The sequence below is a fragment of the Echiichthys vipera genome (assembly GCF_963691815.1).
Source record: "Echiichthys vipera genome assembly, chromosome: 16".
Taxonomy (NCBI): domain Eukaryota; kingdom Metazoa; phylum Chordata; class Actinopteri; order Perciformes; family Trachinidae; genus Echiichthys; species Echiichthys vipera.
The window spans coordinates 9,022,274-9,046,256 of NC_139841.1; the positions used below are offsets into that span (position 1 = coordinate 9,022,274).

Sequence of the window (23,983 nt, forward strand, 5' to 3'; positions counted from 1 at the left end):
ACTCGCGTGACTCATCCAGAATTAAGGTACCAACACTACGATGTTGAAAGATGTCTTGTCTGTGGGTTGTTTGCGTTTGTTTTGATGCCTAAAGTCAGGAGTAAGTGATGGTGACGACGGTCACCAACTTTTGAAACGGGCACGTTACCAACGTTACCAAGCGTTTACGCCGCCGTTACTCCTTTACAGCTCAGAAAAGACACACACGTGAGTTAAGATGCTAAATTCAGCAGTTTGGCGAATGTGTTTGGTTGAAAGGGTTTGAGGGAACCTCGGTCACCAGTGTGGCGGTTTGTTATGGCTTGTGCACCATGGTGACACGGGGGTGGGTCCTCTGGCGTAAAGTTGTGCGGTTTTCAAGGCAACCGACCCTGTCGCTGTCTGTGACGACACCAGGGAAATCTCGACAGTCTGTTGAAAACCCGGCGAAATAAACTCATCTATCCATAACATGAGGTAAGTTTGAAATGCAATGCTGTTGGTACAAGTGGTATACAAGATACTTTGGCTCCACAATAGTTCAACTTTTCATTTACCTGTGCATTGTCCTCCTAAACGCAAAAACACTGTATAGTTTCCCCGCTGTGTCCCTGTGCCCACCACCCTGACTGGTTGGACCTGGTAGACAGTCGTTGAGCAAGTCTTTCTTGACTCTCTTTGGTGCAAAGCATGGGTCGTTACAATGTTTTTTAAAGAGAGTTTGTTGTTGCTGCAGTGGCTGTGCTTGTCTGAGTCTGTGGATCAGAAAGAAACTGTTCACTTTAAGAGATTGTTGTTTGCTGTAACACACTGCAGCTCCGAGGGCAGGATAATGTGTTTTCACATGGTCTGTAGGGGGCTTTGTGACCACACAGCACCCCAGAAAATCCACAGCAGGCTGCACTGACTTTTCATGAGATACCACCAGCAAAAGTCAAAGTTGCTGTCTTAAGAGCATTTCAGCAGTTTAGAGTTCCCCTCACAGCTGAGCCATCCAGGTGTCCCCCCTAACATGTCTGCTTATCTTTCATCTTTTGTACATTTTTAAAAAAACAAAACCCTTTTTTCTAAAGCAAACCTTTTTGAATGAGATGTTTGATTTTCTTTTAAAACAAAGAGAGGTGGACTTGATGTATTTTGATGACTAACACAAAGCAGTTACAAAAGGACTTTGTGTAATAACGCCTAAAATCATCAAAATCTTCTTTGTCACTTCATATCTCAATAACAACATATATCATGATATAGCATGTTTTCAAATACACATTGATAAAAGCTATGAAATCATTGCATTATGCACATGGTGCTGATGCACACTTAAATTCCTTTTGAAGTTGACTTGATGTATTTTGATGACTCACACAAAGCAGCTGCATAAGAACTTACTGCAATAACACACAGTCTAAAATCTTTTTTAAGGTGTATTGTATCGGCCGATGCTGGCTGCTGCATTTGGCCATTTTTCCCTGCAGACATACAGACAGGCGTCCACAGGCAGTTCAGTGTTGCTGGAGACGCCTTTTTTCAACACAATTCAATTCAATTTTATTTACAGTGCCAAATCATAACAAAAGTTATCTCAGGACACTTTACAGAGTAGGTATAGACCACACTCTATGATTTATTTATGATTTACATAGACCCAACAATTCCCTAGTAGAGTACGGTGGCAACGAAAACTTTCCCTATAACAGACAGGAACGTCAGACAGACCCAGCTCTGTGGAGGACGGACATCTGTCTGCACCGGTTTGGGACGAAGAAAAGAGAGAGAGAAAGAGAGAAAAGACGGACAGATGGACAGAGAGAGACAAAGACAGACACAAAGACAGAGACAATAAGTTCAATAATTTCTCCTTTTTTAAATTGAGACTCATAACATTTGTTTTCATCATTGTGTCATTTTTATGATGTGATCTGAGGGAGCAAAAGTAGCATCAGCTCAAGAAAACCGGCACCCCGTATCGGTCACTGGATAAGGGTCATAAAAAACAAATTGGTATCAGCATCAGCACTAAAAATCAAAATTGGTCGCTTCCAACTCAAAATGATCATTTGAATCAGAAAATATCTCAGTAAACAGGAGTCAAAGTCAGTTTTTGGACTCCTTTTATAATTATTAACAAACGTTACTTATGTAGCACCCTTCATACGCAAAATGAAGGTCTAATTACTCAACAAAACAAAACAAAAAAAATAATGTTTTTTCATTTTTGATTAATCAAGTAATTGTTTGGTCTATATAATGTATTTTTAAACATTATATAGACTAAACCATTACTTGATTGTTAAAGTGAAACATGCCCAGCACAAATTCCCAGCGCCAAGGTGGCATCTTGAAATAGCTTGCTTTGTCCAACCAACTTACTGACATATCTGATCAACTTTCTCTCCACTCAGTAATCGCTTAATCAACTAATCATTTCAGCACAATTTCAAATAATTAGGAGTTTTATTTGGTCACGGTTCTCACCAGTCCCCCTTCTGCACAGTGTATCCTGTGGCTTCAGCTCACCTCCTAAGAAGATTAGCTGTCATATATTAGTCAGTAGGCCATCCTGAACAGGACACATGCATCTCACTGTAGCTCTGCCAGCCTGTGGGGCAAATCCTGCTGCTCTTGTGCTCACTGTGTTCAGAATTCAGCTGGTGAAAATTCAAGTCGTGTGGCTGAAGGATTTGACAGCTTTGGTGGGACTGGGAATGACAGCAGAGCCTGGCAGAAATTCTCCCTATCTCTTTCTGTCATTGCTTCTCCTTGTTGCTTTCTCTCTCTCTCCGTCTTTCCTTCACCTCCTCACCACCTGTCCGACCTTAGCTCGCCCAGTCAGGTGATTACAGCCCTGCTGCTGATTGTCTCTCTGTCTGTCTGTCTGTCTGTCTGTGAGGAGCTGAGCTAGCCTCCTGTCCTGGATGCATATACTGATGATCATTGTCTACTGTGTTTATAATCAGCGAAGCCCCTTATAAGGGCTTCACTGCAGCTTAATCACCCCCCCCCCCCATATGGCATCTTAAGATAAATCCTTAGTTCCCCTGCGAGTGAACAGCGAGCATGAGCAGAGCAACAGGTGAGTTGTTTATTTGCTAATTTCTTACCAGAAAAGCTCAGAAATCCGACTATTACAGGTAACTTGAATGTTTTAGAATTTAGAAATGGCTCTGATTTCAATAGAAGACGGTGGCTGTCTGCTTCTCTTCTGCACATGCTCTAAATCTAGTCATTGTACAACTTCTGTAAATGCCCAGTGTCTCTCTGCGTGTGAGATAGAAACATGGTGTCAACCAAAACTGGAATAGTTTTGTGAAAGGTAGCAGAGATGGTGCTGCTGGTTACAAGCAGGGATAGAAGTACAGGGTTCATATGGGTGCTGGAAATCCTTGAAAACACTTTTATTTTAGTGAAGTGTTTTTAAGGTTTGAAAAGGGCTTGGATTTAGAATAAAGTGCTTGAAACTGCTTGAAATTTAGGTTGAATGGCATATAGCACAGGGAAAATAAGATGTCCATATTTGAGAGACTGAAAACAGCATTTTCTGACATGTTTGCATGAAAGAGGGCAATACAAATTATACCAAATTTATTGTATTTACTGTATAAAAATATTTAGTGTTTGTAGCACAGCTGTAAGGTCCTGGAACATATTGGAAATGCACCTTGTAATTCTTGAAAAGTGCTTGAATTTGACTTTGGAAAAGGTGTAGGAATATATTCAACTGTGAAAATACCACAATGCAAAATACAAACGTGCTAACGTTCTTATTTTTTATTTCCTTAGATACTATTATTATTATTACAGGTACATAGAAGCATTAAGGCTGGATAGGGAGATTTTGACACAGTAGGAAAAACAGGTGTAAATGATTAAAATAGTTAAATGATTCAAATCAGTTTGAGTTCATGCTGGCTCACTGACATACTGGCAATGCTTATTGAGACATAATGTTATTTGTAACATCTGCACTTTTCCTGCTTAACAAGTCAATATTGTCAAAATCTAAAAATGTCTATTGAATATTTTTTTATATATCGTTTCTATCGCAGAAAAGCCAGTGCTAAACTGCTTTACGGCATTTTACATTCTGATCCTTGCACGTTGTGTTAATTTTGCCCTAAATTTATCAATAAAATTAAAAAATATTAATTAATGAAGTATTTAATTCACACAGGTTTACAAAAACAGTCTGTATAAGTTTGTTATTTCATAAAGACTCTTTTATTGAATTACCAGGAAACATGCTATATTGTGATATATCTATAGTGAGATATAAAATGGTATTTTATGTAGGCTATACAATGTAAAGACATATATAACGACAGACCAATCGACTAATTCAATAATATGGGGTAGCCCTACAGACACATTTTGGAAGAAGAAGAAGGAAAGAAGAACCAGTAATGTAGCAGTATTTTCAACGTTATAGCTGGTTGAGGTGGAGCTGATTTTAACTGATTTATATAATTTGGGGTAATTTAAATAATCATCATTATTGTAAACATCTTTACAACATCTTTGTAAGATCTTAATTTGTAAAGTAACCAGTAACTATGGCTATCAGATAAATGTAGTAAAACTCAAAGTACGGTATGTAATTGTAAGAGAGCATAGTTGCATGACATTAAGATACTCAAGTTAAGGAAAATTGTACTTAAGTATGTGAGTAAATGCATCAAGTTGCTTTTTTACCACTGGTTAAAAGTTTCAATTAAACAACTGTGCCTATTTTCATCCTTGTCTTCTGGCAGGGCTTTACTCCTTGTCTCAGAAATTCTTGTGTTAGAAGAGGAAATGAATGAATAATTATGCTGTGATCTCTCTGCTGTTTCTATTGTGAACTTGTTTTTTATAGACCTACCTCTCAAGTTGTTTATCCACTGACTGAGCCGTATGCTCTCATTCCTTGTGGTCTACTTTAAATGCATGGGGAGTTTGCCATTTTGTCCAGCATGGAGACTCTGATTTGTGTATGAAAGGGTTGTAGAGAGAGCATGATGTGAGTCTGTTGGTCGTACACACTGAGCCTTGTGTTTGTTCCTATCACAATCAAGTGTCTGTAGAAGCACACGAGTGTGTTTGGATTTTGGAGCAACAACATGCTCTCCTGTAAAACGCAGCAGGCTAATAATCTTCTTGTATTAATCTGGGATATTGATGAAAGAGGCAAGGACGCATGATTACCACTTTACTAAATGAGAATCTGAGTGCTCCTCTACAGTACAGCATGGCCTTTTTAAATGCTAACTTCCTTTTGTCAATTTCACAGCAACTTTCTCTGATAATGACACTTGTTATGGTCTGTGTGGCTTGGTATGCTTCTGTAGGGCTGGGCGATATGGTGGTTTCATATCTTGATAACGATACATATCATGGTATTGTATGGTTTCAATTATACTGTGATAAAAGCTATATAATCGCTGCAGGATGTGTCATTGGTGGTGAAGCACACTTAAATTCCTTAATCAAAGTTAAGAGGTGGACTTGATGTATTGACTTCTGAGAATTTGGTTGTGTGGCATTTTAGAGGCTATGAATTCCTAAATTAAAAGTTTGTCCTGGTAGTACTGTAACGGACTGTTTTTTGGGGTGAAGCACTGGCTGGTATGTTAAGACACGTCAGGGATTTATTGCAGATGCTGAAAAGCACAGCTTGTGTTCATGTTGTGGAGTTGCCATAGTGAGCGTTGCAGCTCTGGGCAAATACGTCGGGGACCTGATAACATTGTCAACTAGTTGTCCAATCCCAGCTCTGTTACATGTATGATATGTGTATAATAAAGAGCTATAAATGCTGAGCTGTGTGAACTGACAGCACAGAAAGGGGCAATAAAATGAATGCTTATCCTTTGTGTAGACTGACACCAAGTTCATGTCACCTTGGAAACAAGTCATTAAGTGCTGCCAAAACATGAAAATACATTTGTGCACATTTTTGGTATATTTGTTACAAGTTCTTACAAATAACTTGAAATAATTCTTCCTTTTAAGGTTGTAGCTAATGCTTATATCCCTTATCAGGTAATCTATGGCTTAATGTTTTTAATGAATCATCACCTCAGCAGTATATGAAATGTCAGAAAATTGTTGAAAATGACAATGACACATCATTATCACATAAAAACAATCTCATATTACATTAACCAAACTGAAAGCTTCATTAGCTGGTAGCTTAGTTCTGCTTTGCCACAGCATTTTGTATAATTAACCATTTAACAGCACAGTGCACAAGTAAAATCATTTATACAGTGTTTAGTTTAGGATTTGCAGTATTGTATTAGGCTATGACCACCCAGTTCACCTGATCCAATTCCACAGCTCTGACTTCACACCTGTCCTATTATTTGTGAACATCAGAAATGCACCTACAACAGCACAACATGGGTCCTCAGTGAATACTTTTCTATAAATAGGATGGAAGCCAAATTAATAGTTGAGGGGTAACACTAACCTAAATGCTTCTAAGTGAAATATATTAAACCACTAATGTGATTTGCTGTGAGTTGTTCCTGGTTTGTGACTACAAGATGACAAAGTTGGCACGTTGTGCTTTGATTGCCATTGCACTGGCTTTTGGCTTAAAATGATTGCCTTAACTTCTGAAAGTATTTTATCCTATTATTGCCCCGTTCGGACTTCACACAGCAGCAATTCTTCCTGATGGAGACTGATGCAGTATTTGCAGTGGGACCTGATATGAAGTGGTTGTACTGTCATTTCTGACTTTTCAAAATAAATGGTGTCAATGATTATGATTTTGTATCACAGGAATCAAAATGTGCATATTTCTTTCATCTGCTGTGGGGCTGCAGGGATTATTTTCATTTTCGATGAAACTCATGATTGTTTTCTTGATTATTTGATAAGTCATTGTGTTTATAAAAGGTCAAAAATGTGCCCAGAACACAGTTTAGTGGCCTGTCTAATGTCCGTTTGAAAAGCTAGAATCTGTACTATTTTTGTCTTTTTGTCTTTTTGCATTTGCAGTTGCTTTTTAGTTGATTAATTGCCAAATTAACAGTTTTAGTATGCTGTATTACAGCACAGTTTATCCCCTTTTACTGCTAGTTTTAAAAACAATATTCAGGTAGTCTGTTGGATCATGGTACACTATTTTCCTTTAATGTACTAGGCCTTGTTTGTTTTTCTTGTTTAAGTGATATCCTCTGGATATCTCTATTTTACTGTGTAATGCTCTAAATGGTTATGGATACTAAACAGCTGATACAATTGTGTTTCAGAAACTGCATCCAAAGAAATCTCCCCCCGAATAAGACTGAAGACTAAGCAACCAGTTCTCCTTAGCTGTACATGTGGACTGGCACCATCTTACTGACATGACCTGTATTTAGTAATCTTCTGTAGCCATGGCTTTGAAATTGAACCTCACTGCAGAGTTAGATCAACAAGAAAAGATGCAGGGCGTTCCTGTGCCTGGCTGAGACCTGGAGGATGCAACAATTGGCCGATAGGTGAATGGAGACAAGAAAGATCACTACAGCAGGGGTGCTTAACTGGACCCCTGCCCCGTTCCGCACCTCAACTACCAGCTCTGTAATATCTGGGGATGAAGATGAAGAACAGGCAGAGAAGGACGACGACTTCATCAGCCAGATGGATGAGAACGGCATTATTGGACTGTCGGAAGCACTGGAGGATGTGGAGTTGGGGGAATCCTATAGTGATTCAGATGCAGAATGTAATCCAGGCCCTGGACGTCTCACCCCAGAGAAGGCCGACCCTAGTGGGCATGAGAGGGACACACCTGAAGAGCTGAGTTACAACCTGAGTGATCAACTGTCTCACACTGAATCACCCGAACAGGATGTACAAATACTGTCACCATGTGAGTCTTTGACTGTGAATCATCTAATTTCTTTAACCTTGACTGAAGTATTTCTGGATATTCTAGTTCCTGTACTAATTCACCATACCACTCATTTGGCATGTTTGAGCTCAATAACTGCAAAATACTTATACTTTACATCACAGCTGATCAATTTACAAACCACAGTGTGTCTTACTGGGTTGAATATTTTTTTTCTACAGGTCCAGGCAGCCATCTGTTCTACCAATATTTTCTAAATGAATAGTTTGGACTATAAAATGTCTTTAATCCCATCCAATAACATCAGATTGCTTGTTTTGTCCTTCTACGTCTCCTCAGTCTAAGGACTTAAGAAGCTTGAAGTTTCTAAAGTTATTTGCTTAAAAAATTACTTCATCCATTTTGAAAATAGTTGCAGATTATTTTTCTATTGTTTTAGCTGTTATCTATCACAATGGCCAGTCTACAGTGTTTTCTTTAGTTTTACGTTCTGAAAATATTCTGCTTGGATTTATGATTTGTGTTTTTTACATTTTTTCCACAAAAAGTCCAATTACCTTGTTTGAATACGGTGTGGTATTAAGGTGAGCACAGAGAAACTTTCCTCTGATGCATTTAAAACAATCTGCATATACATCATTCTACATAGTGAAGGTCAAACATCCAAGTCAAGTAACAATAAGAAAAACATGTTTTTAACAATTTCAGTAGGGATGCACTGATCCCTTTGAATATGAATGGATGACTTGTAAGCACACTGGTATGGTCCTTGAAAGTTAGAAGAGCTGTCATGACAATTTTTTCCTCTCCATGTTTTCCCTCCAGTTGAGGACTTGTTTAGCTTAAAAGCATCAACAATGGATGAGGACGCGAGGCAGAAGAACAAAGAGCAGGGGAAAAAGTGTGTCCCTGAGCGGGACAAGTACTTGGACATGACGGAGGAGGAAAAAGAAGGAGAGGAAGCGGGGATGAGGAGTGAGAAGAAGAGAAAGAAAAATAAACTCACTAGCACTTCAACAGAGCTTGGTGCTGCCAATTTCTTGACCGAAAGCTTTATTTCCAAAGAAGATATTGAGAAGATCAGCTCAACGCTATCTTGTAGTGCTCACCTGTTAGCTATGGAACCTGCTAGCATCTCCGATCATCACTCCCCAATATCCAAGCCAGTAACAGCCCACACTTTACCCCACCTTCGCCACATAACTGCTGAGGAAATAGCTGCTGCTCCGGGGATTGACACCGAAACGTTACCAGAGATAAACTTCACAGAAAATCTTCCAGAATCAAGCAGGAGCCACATAAGCCTTAAGTCCATTCCTCATCGCCCTGAGGTAAAGCACAGGGCTTCTCTCCAGCCAGATGCCATGTTGTCTGAAGAAGAAAACCATTACAGCGGAGTAAGTGCTGAGCCTTTTAATGTATCAGATAAGTCAGATAAAGCTCATGAACAGCCCACTCCTTCACCACGGAGGCTGAGGCAGCTCTCTCCTGGAGCTACATATTCAAGGACTCGTTCCCTCAGCACTGCCAAGGCAGACTCCTTAAAACTCAAGCATGAGACCGCAAGTCCTGACAGAGAGTCGAGGATACCCAGAGCCAGGAGTACCGCTGCTGAAGTGGATGAATCTAGGTGAGCCACATTCCCGTTGCCATTTATTTTTACCATGCCTTATGTTGTAGCTTTTTTTCTCTTTCAGTTTTAATGCATCATGGTTTTATGTTTCTTAAAAAGCACAAACCATGCATTTATTTCCAGAAAAGGGCCCCTGAGTTACCGCACACCAGACTTCTCCAAGGTGAAGCCGAAGGTCTGTTTCCCCAAAGGTGGTTACAAGCCCCCCAAGAGCAGACGCTCTTCCAAGAGGTCCCTGTCACCTGAGACCCCCTTTGTATTTAAGTCTCCTGCTGACATTGTGAAAGAAGTCCTACTGGACACCACGGATGGATCTCCTGCTTCATCAGACTCTTACAAACCACCAATCACTGCCCCCAACGCCACTATGCCTCAGGAGTTCAGATCCCGCCAGCAAGCCACCACACTGCTCGACCAACTACAGGTAATGGTAGAGACAGAGAACAGCTACACTAAGCTGGCTGTATTAAAAAAAAAACACTTGGCCAACCTGTGTTCTTGCCACTTGTCTGAGAACTAAGGTTTGTCTAAAGGTTGAAAAAAGATTCAAGTGCCAACTAAACATTTAATATAAGATGAGGAAATCGGAGCTTCTGGAAAACGATGATGAAACCCCGGTGTTGTTGTTTGTTTATTTAATCAGGCAACTTTCAACAGAAGATTGCAAGTGTGGGATTTACTGTTTGCCTGGTCAACAGGTAGTTTAAAAGAAAAAGAAAAAGTACTGTAAGTGAGACCAACTTAATTGTGAGTTTGGCCCTGTTGAAGCAGTATACAGTAGATAATAACAGTGCAGGAGGGGACAGAACACAGATTTCACAACTGAGACACATTTGCATTGCACAGTTTTGTTATTTAAGGGGGGTAGAAGAGATTATGCCAATTTCCTATTTTTCAAATGTTAGGTGTAAGTAGTATGGACAAGATTTTTTGACGAAATAGCAACTACATCACATCCATCCTTGCTAATTCCTAGAGGCAGCGGTGGACTGGCTGTCCCTCTTTACATCCTGCCTGTTTCTGTAGCAACACTGAACAACTACACATCATGTACTGAGCCCATGTTAAATTAAACTTCACATTTTTTTTTTTTTTTTATTGGAGACACTTTTATAGAGATTTAAATTTCAATATTTTGTTGAACTCTTGGATGGTGTAGGGATTTTATTTTTTTGCAAGATTATCAAAATAACCCTGTCCTTGTGTCTTTTGGCCCCTATTCCAGTATTATATTCTTAATGCTCTGTTCATTATCATTCTACTACAACAAGGCAACTACAAAGCTTGTACTTATCCTTATACTTCATACTTACACATGATGTTTTGATTTTGAGTGAGAAGTGGAATAAGGTCTGCAGATCATTGACCTTGAGACAACACAATTATTTTTCCTCAGTTATTCTGCAATAAAGTAATTATGTAGGAATTAGTCTCTGATACAGATTAGCCTCAGGGTGACTTTTTTAAATGAATGTACTTCTGAAAACAAAGTCCACTACAGGTTTTCTCTCTTTGCCCTACCAATACAATTTAGGTTTATCTGCTGCACTCCCATACTATATTCACACTCGGCTTAGTATGATAATGAAGGGTCAGTATATTAATGTTGTGAGAATTATGCTATATGTTATCTGCACCACACCAGTGTAAGTATAACATTTCTACTGGCATGTAGGAAGTAGACAGCAGTGTTTTAGAAAGCTGATCATCATGTGCACTGCATGGACATAAGTATGGGGAAACCCATATATTACATGTGATTGTTACACATTTGTCAAAACCATGGGCCTCTATCTGCTGCTGCAACAGCTTCCCATGATATTTTAGATTCTAGCTGCAGGAAGTTGTTCACATTCAGCTACAAGAGCATTACTGGGGTCCAACATGGTGTCAGGTGATAAGACCTGGTCCACAGTCAGCCTGTGTTGGATGAGGTTGATGTCAGTTCTGTGTGCAGGACAGTCAAAAAAAAGCACCTGTCTTTGTGCACAGGGTCACTTTCATAATGTAACAGCGAAGGCTTTCAACAAACTGCTGCAACAAAGTTGGAAGCCCACTGTTGTCTGAAATATTATTATATGCTGTTGCGTTAAGATGTTACTTCATGGGAACAAATGGCCCGAACAATGAAAAACAGCCCCGGGGTGTACCCATATTTATTTATCTCCCCTGTTCTGTCCTTCTATGACAGATGAATGCATTAATGCATTAGACCTCAAAGTAGCTCAGTCCTGCTCCATTCTCTCTGCCCTCTCATTCCTCAGCTAAACTTTTTTGCCCAACTTCACTCTCTTCTTTTACTTTTTCATTCCTCCCTGTTCTCTCAACTCACATGGTTTTTTTTCTCCACTGTTTTTTCTACTATTCCTTACCTCTTCCTTTCTTATTTCCTCTCCCTCTCCTCTCCCTGCAGGAGGACTACAACAGACTGCTGACTAAGTATGCCGAGGCGGAGAACACCATTGATCGCCTGCGCCTGGAAGCCAAGGTAGTTAATCTAGAAACGAGGATGTCATTTATAACTATTTAATGACGTACAGTAGTGTGGGGTTACGTAACCGTACATATCATAGCATAGCCATATATTTATTTTTGGTCTCAGTTTCAAAATTAACCATAGCACCTCCTTGAATAAAGGGGCAGAAGTGAAATCACTATTATGTTTGTTAAAGCCTGCCTGGACAATTTAAGATTAAACCATGCATTTTATCTCTGAAATTTCTAAGGGAGGCACCATGCATAGCTACTGTGTTATGTGCAAAAACAGGCTGCACACAAAGACAGGTGGAGACTCTTGTGTAATATGCAGCGTCATTTCTGAGAGCAAAAGACATCTATGTGCACCCGGTACAATATGCACACAGAATTATGCTCAGGACCAGAATTAAATGTATTCTATTAAAAGGGTGTTAAATCCAGGATGTTAGGAACCAACAGAAATCCCTCTCCAAAATAAACACAGTCCGCATGACATGGCTAATCAAAACAATCAACTATAAGAAGGTCCTCTTACAGACAATAACGGTTAAAGTTGTGTGTCTTTTCTCTGCATGTGGTAAGTAGTAATTTAGCATTCAGTAATAAGCATTGGTTCATACCTGCTGCTCTAAGTTTGTAGCTCACAGTAGTCCATTGATTGAACAGACTATAATTGTGAGTTTCCTTCTTTTCTCTGCCTTCAATTGGCCCACAGAGAATTCCATTCACTTTGGTCATTGCTGTTTATGTATATTTGTGGTGATGTGGAGGTGCTGGACTGGGGGGGAAAAGGGAGTGTGCAGGGCCCTCATGTGAAGAGGGCCCACAAAGATACTAGAATAAATAGCCGTGTATGCAGGGAGGGGCCCACTGAGAATGTACAGGGTGCAGAATGGTACTACGCCCTGTGGCCATGTTACATGACAGGCATTGCTCAACAATATTCTGTGCCTTTTATTGGCAGTGTCAAGATGCCTTTACCAAGTACAGGAATAAAAAGGCAGAGATATTGTCTAATTGACGGGACTTAGCATCATAAATATTAATTATGAAATATTTGTATATAAAAATTCAAGATGTGCAATATAAGCCAAAATAAGATAATCAATGAAAGTATTTTTTAGTTTGCAAATGTGAAGAAGAATCTGACTAAAGCAAATTTAAAAAGGGATGCTTACGAAATAGTGATGCTAATTTCTTTATTTCATATTTATATTCAAATACGTATTGGCTTGCTGTGTCTTTATTCCTCAACAGGACAGAATAGAGATCCAACAGCCCAGGCCCAGTCATTGTCAGCACATCGCAGACAGAGCAGTATGTCAGAAGGAATGATTAAAAATCTCAGATAAGTGGGATAAGAAAGAAATGAGGAGAGACAGGATGAGTGTTGAAGCGTAGTGAAGTAGCTCCTTTAAAGTATTATTGGCCCATTTATGTGAGCAGCAGCGCTCCACAATCAGCACCAATTAAAATCAGCTTACTGAGCTCTACGCCTCCTTCTCCATCTCTGCTAGTATAACATCAGACAGGCAATGAGGGAGCAGCAGCCTACACTGACATTTCCAAATGTTTGGAATTAACACATCTTCTTAGATTTGAATCAAGGAGTACCATAATCTTGTTATTACAAGCTCAAGTAATGATATTTCATACAAAACTAATTTTCTTTTGAAGTTTTATCAGAAATACATTTCTAGTGTATTCAATCCCCAGTCCTTCAGTTTCAGTGTGCATCCATTTTGTCAGTGACATGATTGGTTCTCGTCAGATTAATGATCTTGGTTTAGTTACTCCATCTTTCAGGCTGACCCATTTTTTCCATGACTCTTAACTGTGTAATAAATGTTATTCAATCTGAAAGAATGAGAAAAAAAACAAAGAAAAGTAAAGCGTGTGTGCGTGTGTGCGTGTGTGCGTGCTTGCGTGCGTGCGTGCGTGTGCATGTGAGTGTTAAAGCCCTATATCACACAGTCCAGTTCTTATTCATTCAATCTTTTCTACTCTGATATGACCTTTTTGATGTTGTGGATTCACAATCCAGACAGGAAGTTAAAAAAAAAAAGACTGACCATCTCTTTTTCTTCAGAGTTAGAAACTTGTTCTATACAATAAAACTCTAACATGTAATATAAAGTGTTCTCGTCACTAGTACGAAGTGTGCTGTTGCTCAGGATGTACATCAATCTGGCCTAAAGTCTCATTTCTGGAATAAGCTACCCAGCAGAATTAAGCAGTGATCCAAAAATGTATCAAAGTGTTGAAAATGAAATGTGACCATGGGTGAAGTCACTGATATCACCATTCTTCTGGAAAGGAATAAGTTGTACCAATAAAACAGTAGACTTTATTTTTCATATCTCCTCCAGGTGAACCTGTACTCTGACCCTCCAAAGCCTGGCCACCTGGTGCAGTCAGGACCGAACCAGGGCACTTCAAAGTTCATGATGCTGGATTTTCCTCAGGCTCAGAGAGCAGAGATCAACTCACCATCTCTTCATCCAAATGGACACAGCACTCACCAGAGTACGTTCAACCCATTCAATAGTTACCATTTCTGTCAAGTTTACCATTTTATATGTCATATACTGTAAATCTGTGAATGATTTGAGCTTCCCTCAGCCACCGGAGTCACACTGCTCTCCTGATTTATTGCTGTACAATGAAATATTGTCACTTTTCATCAACATGCACATGCAGACAAATCCAGCTGGTTGTCCTCCGTCATGCAGCTGCTGCTAAGGTTGCATCATTCTTTTCAATTTGCATCACATCACTCCTCTTTCCTCTGCATCTCTCAACAGAAAGCTTGTCTGCCTGTCCTTCCACAAGAAGCCCGGACCTTCAGCTGGCACAGCAGCTGGCCAAGATTCTCTTTAGTCAGGCCGACAAGTTCCTCCAGCAGGTAAATGAACACTATCTAGAGGGATGGAAACCCTTACTGATTTGTTTGATAATGTGATAAAGAGAGAGGTTTTGGTGTTCTTCGTTCAGCTGCAGACATTTGAGCATCTCCTGAAGAGCAAAAAACTCCAACCTTTTGAACAGATGAAGGTAAAGAACAACAACTCAGTTTAAATTGTTTAGATGAATGACTTCTAGTGGCCACCTCATATCCAAACTAATGAAGCCTTGCTCCTCTTCAGGGTCTCTCACAGCTGGCCGAGGGGCTCCTCTCTTTAGAAAGGGGCTACCTGTTAGCAAGGGATGAGCACAAACTCCTGCAGCAGCAGGGGGCAGAAATTGACCACTTTGACCCTCAACGGTGAGAGATACATACATTGTAGATTACATTTGATATTTATACATATGTGTACTCAGATGTTTTGTTATGATTGTGTATGTAACAGGGAGCTGGAGGGGCTGATCTTTCAATGTGGGCTGTTTATGGAGGAGCTGAAGGAGCAGGTGGAGCAGATGCAACAGGAGCAGCCTGCCTGTGAGGCTCCTCCCTCTCCACCTCCTCACCCAACCCCTTCATCTGTACAGTCTGAGGGGGTAGACACTCACCCACAGGTACCATAAAGCAGCTCTGTCTGTATTTATGCACTCTGTCCTTGAACTGTACAGAATATCTGTTTGACTCTTCTACCTGTGCATTTAGAGTGAGCATGTCAGCATGTCAGCATGTCTCTGCATCAGTTTACATGATAACTAGGGTCATTCTGAATAGAAATATAAGAGGAAATCTGTATTTGAAAATGTTGTACACATCCATAGAGGAAACCCTGTAAAAAAAAAAACAACTTACTGAATGTGCTGTTTTATTTCCTGAATTGGAATCATGAAAGATATGCAGTAGTGGATGTTTGCTTGATGTGTTCTTGTGGATCAGCCTTTAGAAGTGAGGGATGCTGGTTAATGCTGAAACCATTACTTAATTAGTCAATCAACATTTTTGCAATCGATAATCATTTAAAACAAGAAGTTTGAATGGTTTATTAAACAGTCTCAATTTAGTACTGATGCCTCTGTGACCCACATAAGCAAACAAGCGAGTAGGCTATTTCTGCATAGTTAATCAGATGAAACGGTTTATGGCACAAAGAATGGGAGAGCATTTGTTTACATTTTCCCAGGACAATAATAATATACATATTAGTTGTAGCCCTAAAGCTGGATCTGTTGTGGATTTCATATACTTCATTATTGGATCTTTGTTCATGTGGTGATCAGCTGGTTTTATGTGTTGCCTGATCCAACATTCCCTAAAAACCTAATGAAATTAATCAAAAAGTAGTCAGCAGCTTTTAATTGTTAACTTAATGGAGAACACACTCCTGCAATGAAATGACAGGAAGCATTTTCAGCCACTTCAGATTGTGTATAAAGATCTAACTTCATCTCTTTCCAGAGCCCACGTGTGCCTTTGCTGGTTGATCCAGGAGAGGCAGCGGCGGTGGCTGAAGTGAGCTCAGCCAGTGATGAAGAGGAGGCAACTCTGAATACTCTCTACCTCAAACCTCTGAATGACAAACACAGACATGTTGAACAAGACTTTACCACACTAATGGATCAGTGAGTGGTGATGTTTGTGTTTTCAGTGGTTCACTATGAACAAAGAATTTAAAGAGTGATCATCTGTACCTTTGCTGTGGAAGGATTTTATTAATCCAAATGATTTAGATTATTAAACTCACTGTCCCTGTTTTTTCTCCCCCCTGGTTAGCTACCAAAGCTTTAAGGAGCTTCCCAAACTTATAGACCATAGCACGAGAGAAGGAGCTCCCGTTTCTGCTGCTTCAGGAAGCGACATGCACGAGGAGAAAGAGGGACATGGTCAAGAAACTAGAAACCTCGAAGTCCAGAAAAGTCTTCCACAGAGGTTAGTCTTCATAGAAGCAGACAAGGTGAGAAGGAACAGGAATGTTTGTTCTTGTTCTGGGCAGCTCTGAGGTCTTGCTGTGTCTGTTAACTGATAATAAAGGTAAAATAATACTGCTTTTTTACTTTGTTTCACAGGACTAAATTGTCTGTTGTTATCTGTTGATAGGAAAGCCAAATCAGATCATCAGGACTCTCCTCCTATTCACATAAGCACACAGCAGACCAGCAGGTTCAGTCCTCCTTCCCACAGGGTCTCCAGACAGTCTACCACAGTGCCTCTTCATCCTCCCAGTAGCAGAAAGTTAGATATGGGGAAGTCCCACAACAGCAGTCTGAGCAGTCTGGGAGAGATCACTGCATCGGAAAGGAGGAGCTCCAAACTCCAAACTGGGAGCAACGGAGTGCTTTCTCAGGTCAGTTTTATAACGTTAACAATAGGATGAAATAACCGTCTGGGATTGATTTTAAATAGATTTCATTCACAAAGTGGCATGTTTAGGTGAGGCAGGGCTTAACATCTGATCATGTAAGGAGTCGAGGCTTCAGGAGGTTCTGCTTTACACTTAAAACCGAAATCAAATCATGCTTTTAATATGATTCCAACCTCCAAACATTTTCCTTCATTCTCAACACCCAAATAAACAAAATAAACAGCAATGGCCAGACCTGTGAATCTTTTACGATCACTCATTCAGTTACACCAAACAATGTTTTTGTAACAGTTTGCAAATTGAGTGTGGTTTTATAGCAAAAACACTAGAGACAGTCAGCTGACATGCAGACTAAAGTTGAATAGTCTCATTATATGATTGTCCAGACAGCACTGACATATGTTGAACCTCTTTTTTATTGCTTTTTTTAAAAACAGCAACAGTTAATTAAAAGAAAGATCACTGGTGGTTAATATAACCTTATTTTTGCCTTAAACTGTGATGCATTGCTACCACAAAGAAAGCAGTATGACAAACAATGTGGCATCTGCATATACAATAGTATGCGTATAATCGTTGTGTGTTGACCAGGATGGGATCATCTCTCCTGAGACGGACAGTGGGTTTGTCTGTTCAGAGAGCAGCCGTCTGACTCCTGCAGCAGCTCCCAGTCCTCTCCACCAGAGGGCCTTAGAGAGGTGAGGAAGTGCTGTGTGGCTCCACACAAATTTACTGCACCATAAATTTTCCCTCCTCTGCCATCCCCCACCCATGTAACACACAGCATACTGATGTCTGACCCTACAACTCCAAAGCCCCTGATTCTTCTTTTTATTAGTTTATTTATTATTTAAAGTCTATTGCTGATGATGTCTTCTGTATGTTTGAATATTCTTTCATGTCACAACAGTGTTTCAGTGCTTCAGGAAAGGAACTCAGGCAGCAAGCCTCTGATAGCAGCACCATCAGCACCATCTCCTGCGTCTTCGTCTTCACACAGTTGCACGGCTGTGGAGTCTAGAAGGGGCACCCGGCTCTGCCAGGACCAGCCGAGGAGAACCAGGCAGGGGAGGAGAAGCGCTTCCTCCTACTCTCCACAGCGCCGCATCACTCAGCCTGAACCAACCACAGCTGACAGTGGTACCAGTGAGTCTGGGCTGGAGAGTGAAAGCTGTGAGTCTTTAAATTCTGTCCATCAACTGACATTGTTGCTAATGCTAACTATGTGTTTAATCCGAAGAAAGCATAGATCCAGTTGTTTCCTTTCTATGTTTTGTTAGTGTCTTCCTTCATTGTGCATTTAACCCGCTGTCCTCCTGTGTCTCTGCAGCTCACACTGTGTCTGAAGACAGGCACAATGACCAGTACAACTCCAGCCCAAGCTCCTCCCCCTCTGCACGGTATCTCCATGGCAATTCTCTTAGAGCACTGAGCTTCAGTCAGGCGGCGAATCGCAAGTGAGTGTGTGTAGCCACAGCTGCTGTGACAGTGGCAGACATGCAAACATGGCCAGGTTTATGTCTCCCAGCTGAGAACTTATATCTGACGAATGAAAAAAAACTATTTTCAGATATTTCCTGAAATTGATTTGTTAACTCCTGTAAGTTTACAGTAACATCAAGCCACACGTCTCATGAAATGCTGAACCATCCTTAATGTTTCTGTCATCATATTCTTTTATGTATTACAGAATCAGCTGCTATTGAATGTGGTTGCATATTAGGAGGTACTCTATGATGTTTCCTGCATGGTGTGGTGTTGCATGGCTCTTTTCAAACAGTGTGTTTGTTTCCTCTGACACCTGCACAGATACTTACTGGCAATTTGGTCACTTGATATTTTCGTGTAACAGCACTTCAGTGGTCACATTTATTACACTTTACTACTGTTTGACCTTGGATATGTGTGGTGTTGAGAAACCAAAACATATGTACTTAATGCACAATGACCCCCAATCATGTGATTTTGAACCTCTTTTATGTGTGTTTTCTAGTGATGCACTCCGGACGCTGCAAGTGGAGGTGACCAGACTAAGGGAAAGACTAGATAGCTGTCTGAGAAATAAGAAGCCTCTGAACTCTGTGAGAGCAGCTCCTTTAACTCAGGAGAACTACACTCACCACAACATCTCTACACCTTGCATCAGGTTGGTTTTTAACCACACCCGTCCTGTAGCAACACGGCCCAGGTCACTGTCTGCTGAGGGAACACGGCATTATTCAGATATTTCTATTGGGTTTCGAATTGTAAACACTTACAAAACAATTAACAAGTCCCCGAACAGCAAACCCAATATATACAATAATAAAATTAAATTAAATGATAAAATGACAATAATAACACACACACAAAAAAAATGTTTCATAGCCTGTGAATCAGATCAGTGTTTCCAGCAGGAGATTGTAAGTTAAAATAGTTCAGAAATGGCTGCCATGCCTTATAAAATCTCTGGGTTGAACCCCCCAATTGTGTGTTTCAACTTCTCATGTTTCAAGTGGGCCATTACGTCCTCAACCCAGCGCCTGTATGTGGGAGGCATATCTGACTTCCAGTTACACAAAATAAGACGTCTGGCCAGGGAAACAACAGGACAGAGCTCCTAGCTATATGGCTGTCCTCTTTTTATGTCAGCTTGTACTTAACTTGGTCTTCTCCCATTGGGTGATGTCAGCAGGAGGGGAAGAGACCGACAGACGGATGATGAGGTTGAGGAGTCACTGACACTGAGACAGACAACCAGGACAAGACCACCTTCTGCACACAGACAGAATCCTCAACCTGCCATCTGTATGTTGATCTGAATTTACATTTGATTCTTACTCAGAACTTTTATAATCCAAAATATTTAAACATGCACCCTAAATGGTAATGCAATATGTTATATTTGGTGATACTCAGGAATTGGTCAAATAACACATAGGAACCCAACTACTGTAAATGTCTGTGTGTTCAAAGATAAAGAAAACATGTATAGACGCGGTACATTCATCCTGAGATTATCTAGCATATGATTTAATGTATGTCATGGTTTGGTTTTCAGTGACCGGTTCAGAGCCCTCTACACCCCAGCCTCAGCCTCAGCCTCAGCCTCAGCCTCAGCCTCAGCCTCTGGTGTCCAGGTGTACTCAAACATCCGCTGCAGCACCAGACAGCTGGCGTTCACACACAAATACTGTCCGCAGCAGACCACATCAGAGTAAGGACATCCCTCCCTCTACTGCAGACATTCTCATTCATCAACTTCCTCACAGCATCATTCATCATCACATCACTTTTATAGATGATTTCAGTCTCTCCTGCCCTCACCAGCTTCAAAATCCTCCCCCAAAATGTGTGAAACATTTCAATAGATAAACACAGAAATGGGACTACTTTTGAATTCATAGCTACATCTGTTCATGTCAACATAGTCATTAAATGAAATGTAATGTTTGCAAATCTGACAGAAAATAGTGTGTGTGTGTGTGTGTGTCCGTGTGTGTGTGTCCGTGTGTGTGTGTGTGTCCGTGTGTGTGTGTGTGTGTGTGTGTGTGTGTGTGTGTGTGTGTGTGTGTGTGTGTGTGTGTGTGTGTGTGTGTGTGTGTGTGTGTGTGTGTGTGTGTGTGTGTGTGTGTGTGTGTGTGTGTGTGTGTGTGTGTGTGTGTGTGTGTGTGTGTGTGTGTGTGTGTGTGTGTGTGTGTGTGTGTGTGTGTGTGTGTGTGTGTGTGTGTGTGTGTGTGTGTGTGCTAGTTACAGGGCAGCATCCTGGTGCTGTGTCTGAAACAGCAGATGAACCTGACAGCAGAGGGCGTCAAGCTCCTCTTTGTCCTCAGTGTTTATCTGGTCGCCAAGGGAGATCTGAAAGTAAGGAGGCTCCTTTGATTCTGAGCAGAACATCTATGTTTGTTCTTACTTGACTTTCTTTGCATTCAGTCAAAGACGGTAAAATCCACTATTGTATTTCATTTATTTTTAACCGGTGTTGCAATTTTGTCCTGCTTGCTTGTTTTTTGCTCTCAGTGCCAGCTAGTGGCGACAGAGAGCCGGCCCACTCCTCTTGCTGTCGTCACTGTCCTCTCTGTGGACGCCCTGAATCCTTCAGAAGCCCTGAGCCAGGTTAGAGAGCTGTGATGCTGCTCAGACACACTATTTACAGAGAGCTGAAGGAGAGGTGTAAACCGTCATCTAATTGTCCTCCAGGCCTTTGCTCTGTGTGCTTGATGATGTAATCCATGACTTGTGGAAATCTGAGTTTGTTGTACAGTCACTGTGCTCAGAAAATAAATCAGTCCAGTCTGCAGTAGATGAAATGAGTTTAATTATGTCAAGTGTTAATGGAGCCGCTGACCTGCCCTGTGATTCACAGACTGCCGCAGAGTGTCAGACTCCCCCGCACACACAAGCTGCCAACCAGTCGAGTCCCCGGACAGAGCTGCAAGGACCAGATACTTTACAGCTGCAGCTCCTCCTGCAGCGCTGCAGTGTATGCCAGTGTGTCCGCCACCACTCCTGTAAGCCACCTGCCTCTCAGCACACACACGCACACACAAACACACACACACACACACACACACACACACACACACACACACACACACACACACACACACACACACACACACACACACACACAGTGGGTGAAACACACATAGAAGCTAAAAGCATAAAACCAGACATTTTATTTATAGTGTCAAATCAACAAAAGTTATTTCAGTTCTCATTTTCCATATGATTTATTTAGGATTTATAAAGACCCAACAATTCCCCCATGAGCAAACACTAATAACACAGAGAAACAGTGGCAACGAAACAGAACAGACAGAGCAACTTTGGACAGATCCTAGGCTCACGGTGGACAGCCATCTGTCTTGACCAGTTGGGGGAAAGAAAATAGATCGAGAGAGAGACCCAGAGATGCCCAGCAAACACAATAATAACACTAATAACTAGAACAATAATAGAAATATGACTAATATTTTTAATATTTTTAAAATTATATAATTATTAATTATGCCAGTAGACTTACTATAGCTGCTAAGCTACTCTCGGCTCGAGGTGATGTCAAATCCTTGCACCAGGTTGGTTAGCTCTAGGCTCTACTGCAGTGTTTATGTCAGGGAAACCTGTGAATGTGGTTGCAGATGCACATTCCTGCTGGAACATGGGGGCTAAAAGAGAGGGGGAATACAGGTGCAGCAGCCATGGGCAGTATGAGAAAAAGAATAATGTTTTTTTTAAACATTAAAGCATGGCATCAAGTAGAATACTAAAATACAAGTATGAACCTGAAAATGAGCATAAGATTGGACATTTAATCAAGTTATGGTTAGTGAAACTGCTTGAGATGGTTCTCAGATGAATAACTATCTCTGGAAACACGTTTTCATCTGAAATTTGGTTTTCTTACTCTCTTTTCAGGTTATACTCAACGCCCCTCTACGTGTCTCCTAGCAACAGCACTGGCACATCCTCAAGGGTCAAAGGTCGCAGGGAGGTGAGGCGGAGGAGCAGACGCTCCCTGTCGGCTGATCAGCAGCGCTCCATGGAAAAGTCTCTGAGCAGAGCCATCAGAGCAGCTCAGCACATGAAACACACCTCTGGACACATGGCTCGCTCTCTGGCTACTGGGGTGCAGTACCAGGAGCACCTGACTCAATCCTGCAGCTACTAGTCCGAACATTAAATCCAACACTGAGGCTGTCAACAGCACCAGGAGCTGAAGGAGTGAGTGATTAAAACATCTACAATCCTTCTTTTTCGTTACTTTTCGTTGCTTCCTACATTTGGAGAAAAACTGTGACTGAAGCTTCGTTTGCTGCATTTTTTAAAATGTAATTTTATGGCGACATTTAAGTCTCAAGTGGCCAAATATGAATTTGTTAATTTAACAGTCATAATAAATAAAATAAAATAATTTCTAAAATGATGTAGTACTGTAGATCAGTTTGATAAACATGTTGATCGTGATGATTTTCAAACCAATGAAGGAAATAAATGAGTTTCCTCTTCGTCATTTGACATGAGAAGTTACAGAGGGCTTGACTAGCAGTTGTCACAAGTTAATACTCTATTATAGAGCTATTTATTAATCATGTGTATGTGTTTATACACATACACATATGTATATATATATATATATATATATACATATGTGTATGAATGTGTGGTTTTTTTATATATTTTCTAGTCTGTAGAAATGTAAACATAAGTTCAGGATTTCAGTGTTATTTTAGTTGCTTAATAAACTTTTTTTTAATACATTCTGATGCTGCTCAGTAAATGAAATGCACTCGTTCATCGAGTGCTGCAGGAATTAGTCGTAAAACCTGGAAATGAGTCAGCATTTTTGCACTTCCAGTTCTCTCATCTCTAAGTTAATTGTTTTTTTAAAAATTGTTTTTTTTGTTCGATGCGTCTGCAGTTAACACAAGAATGAGATATTTTCACGTTTTGTTCTAAGACATAAAATATGTCAGAATTTCAAAGCTCTTGCGTGTGTCAGAATTATATTTCTATAATGAAACAAAATCCAATGTAAAAATCCCGTTGGCTTTTTGTCGAGGGAACCAGGGCGATGCTAACTTCCGGGTCGGACATCATCCCTGCAGCACTCTATTGCGCGTGGAGTCAGTTCTGGATCTATCTACTGAATGGTCAACGGTCAACACGGTCCTGTGGATCTGAGATGCTGGATATCCTCAAAACCAGTCTGCTTCTGTGTTGTTAAAAGCTATTTTGAATATGTAGACTAAATATTTTGAATTGTGAAGTTTTAGAATTAAAGTTTGTACAGTATTTTATCACCAGGCAGGTGAGTCTACTGTAACTGACCAG

At 40.6% G+C, this 23,983-nt stretch overlaps 1 protein-coding gene across 1 annotated transcript; it reads left to right on the forward strand.

The window, feature by feature from the left end:
• Positions 1-7,449: 7,449 nt before the first annotated feature.
• On the forward strand, positions 7,450-22,984 carry akna (AT-hook transcription factor; the record flags this gene model as incomplete). The annotated part of the gene is made up of 22 exons (XM_083930109.1): positions 7,450-7,819; positions 8,627-9,431; positions 9,558-9,858; positions 11,848-11,922; positions 14,282-14,438; positions 14,717-14,817; positions 14,907-14,966; positions 15,059-15,177; positions 15,263-15,428; positions 16,267-16,430; positions 16,582-16,737; positions 16,906-17,152; positions 17,762-17,868; positions 18,081-18,343; positions 18,501-18,627; positions 19,164-19,316; positions 19,842-19,957; positions 20,211-20,291; positions 20,900-21,013; positions 21,176-21,265; positions 21,516-21,660; positions 22,568-22,984. The coding sequence occupies 22 exons, from the start codon at positions 7,450-7,452 to the stop codon at positions 22,818-22,820; spliced, it is 4,170 nt and encodes a 1,389-aa protein (XP_083786235.1). The 3' UTR covers positions 22,821-22,984.
• Positions 22,985-23,983: the final 999 nt, after the last annotated feature.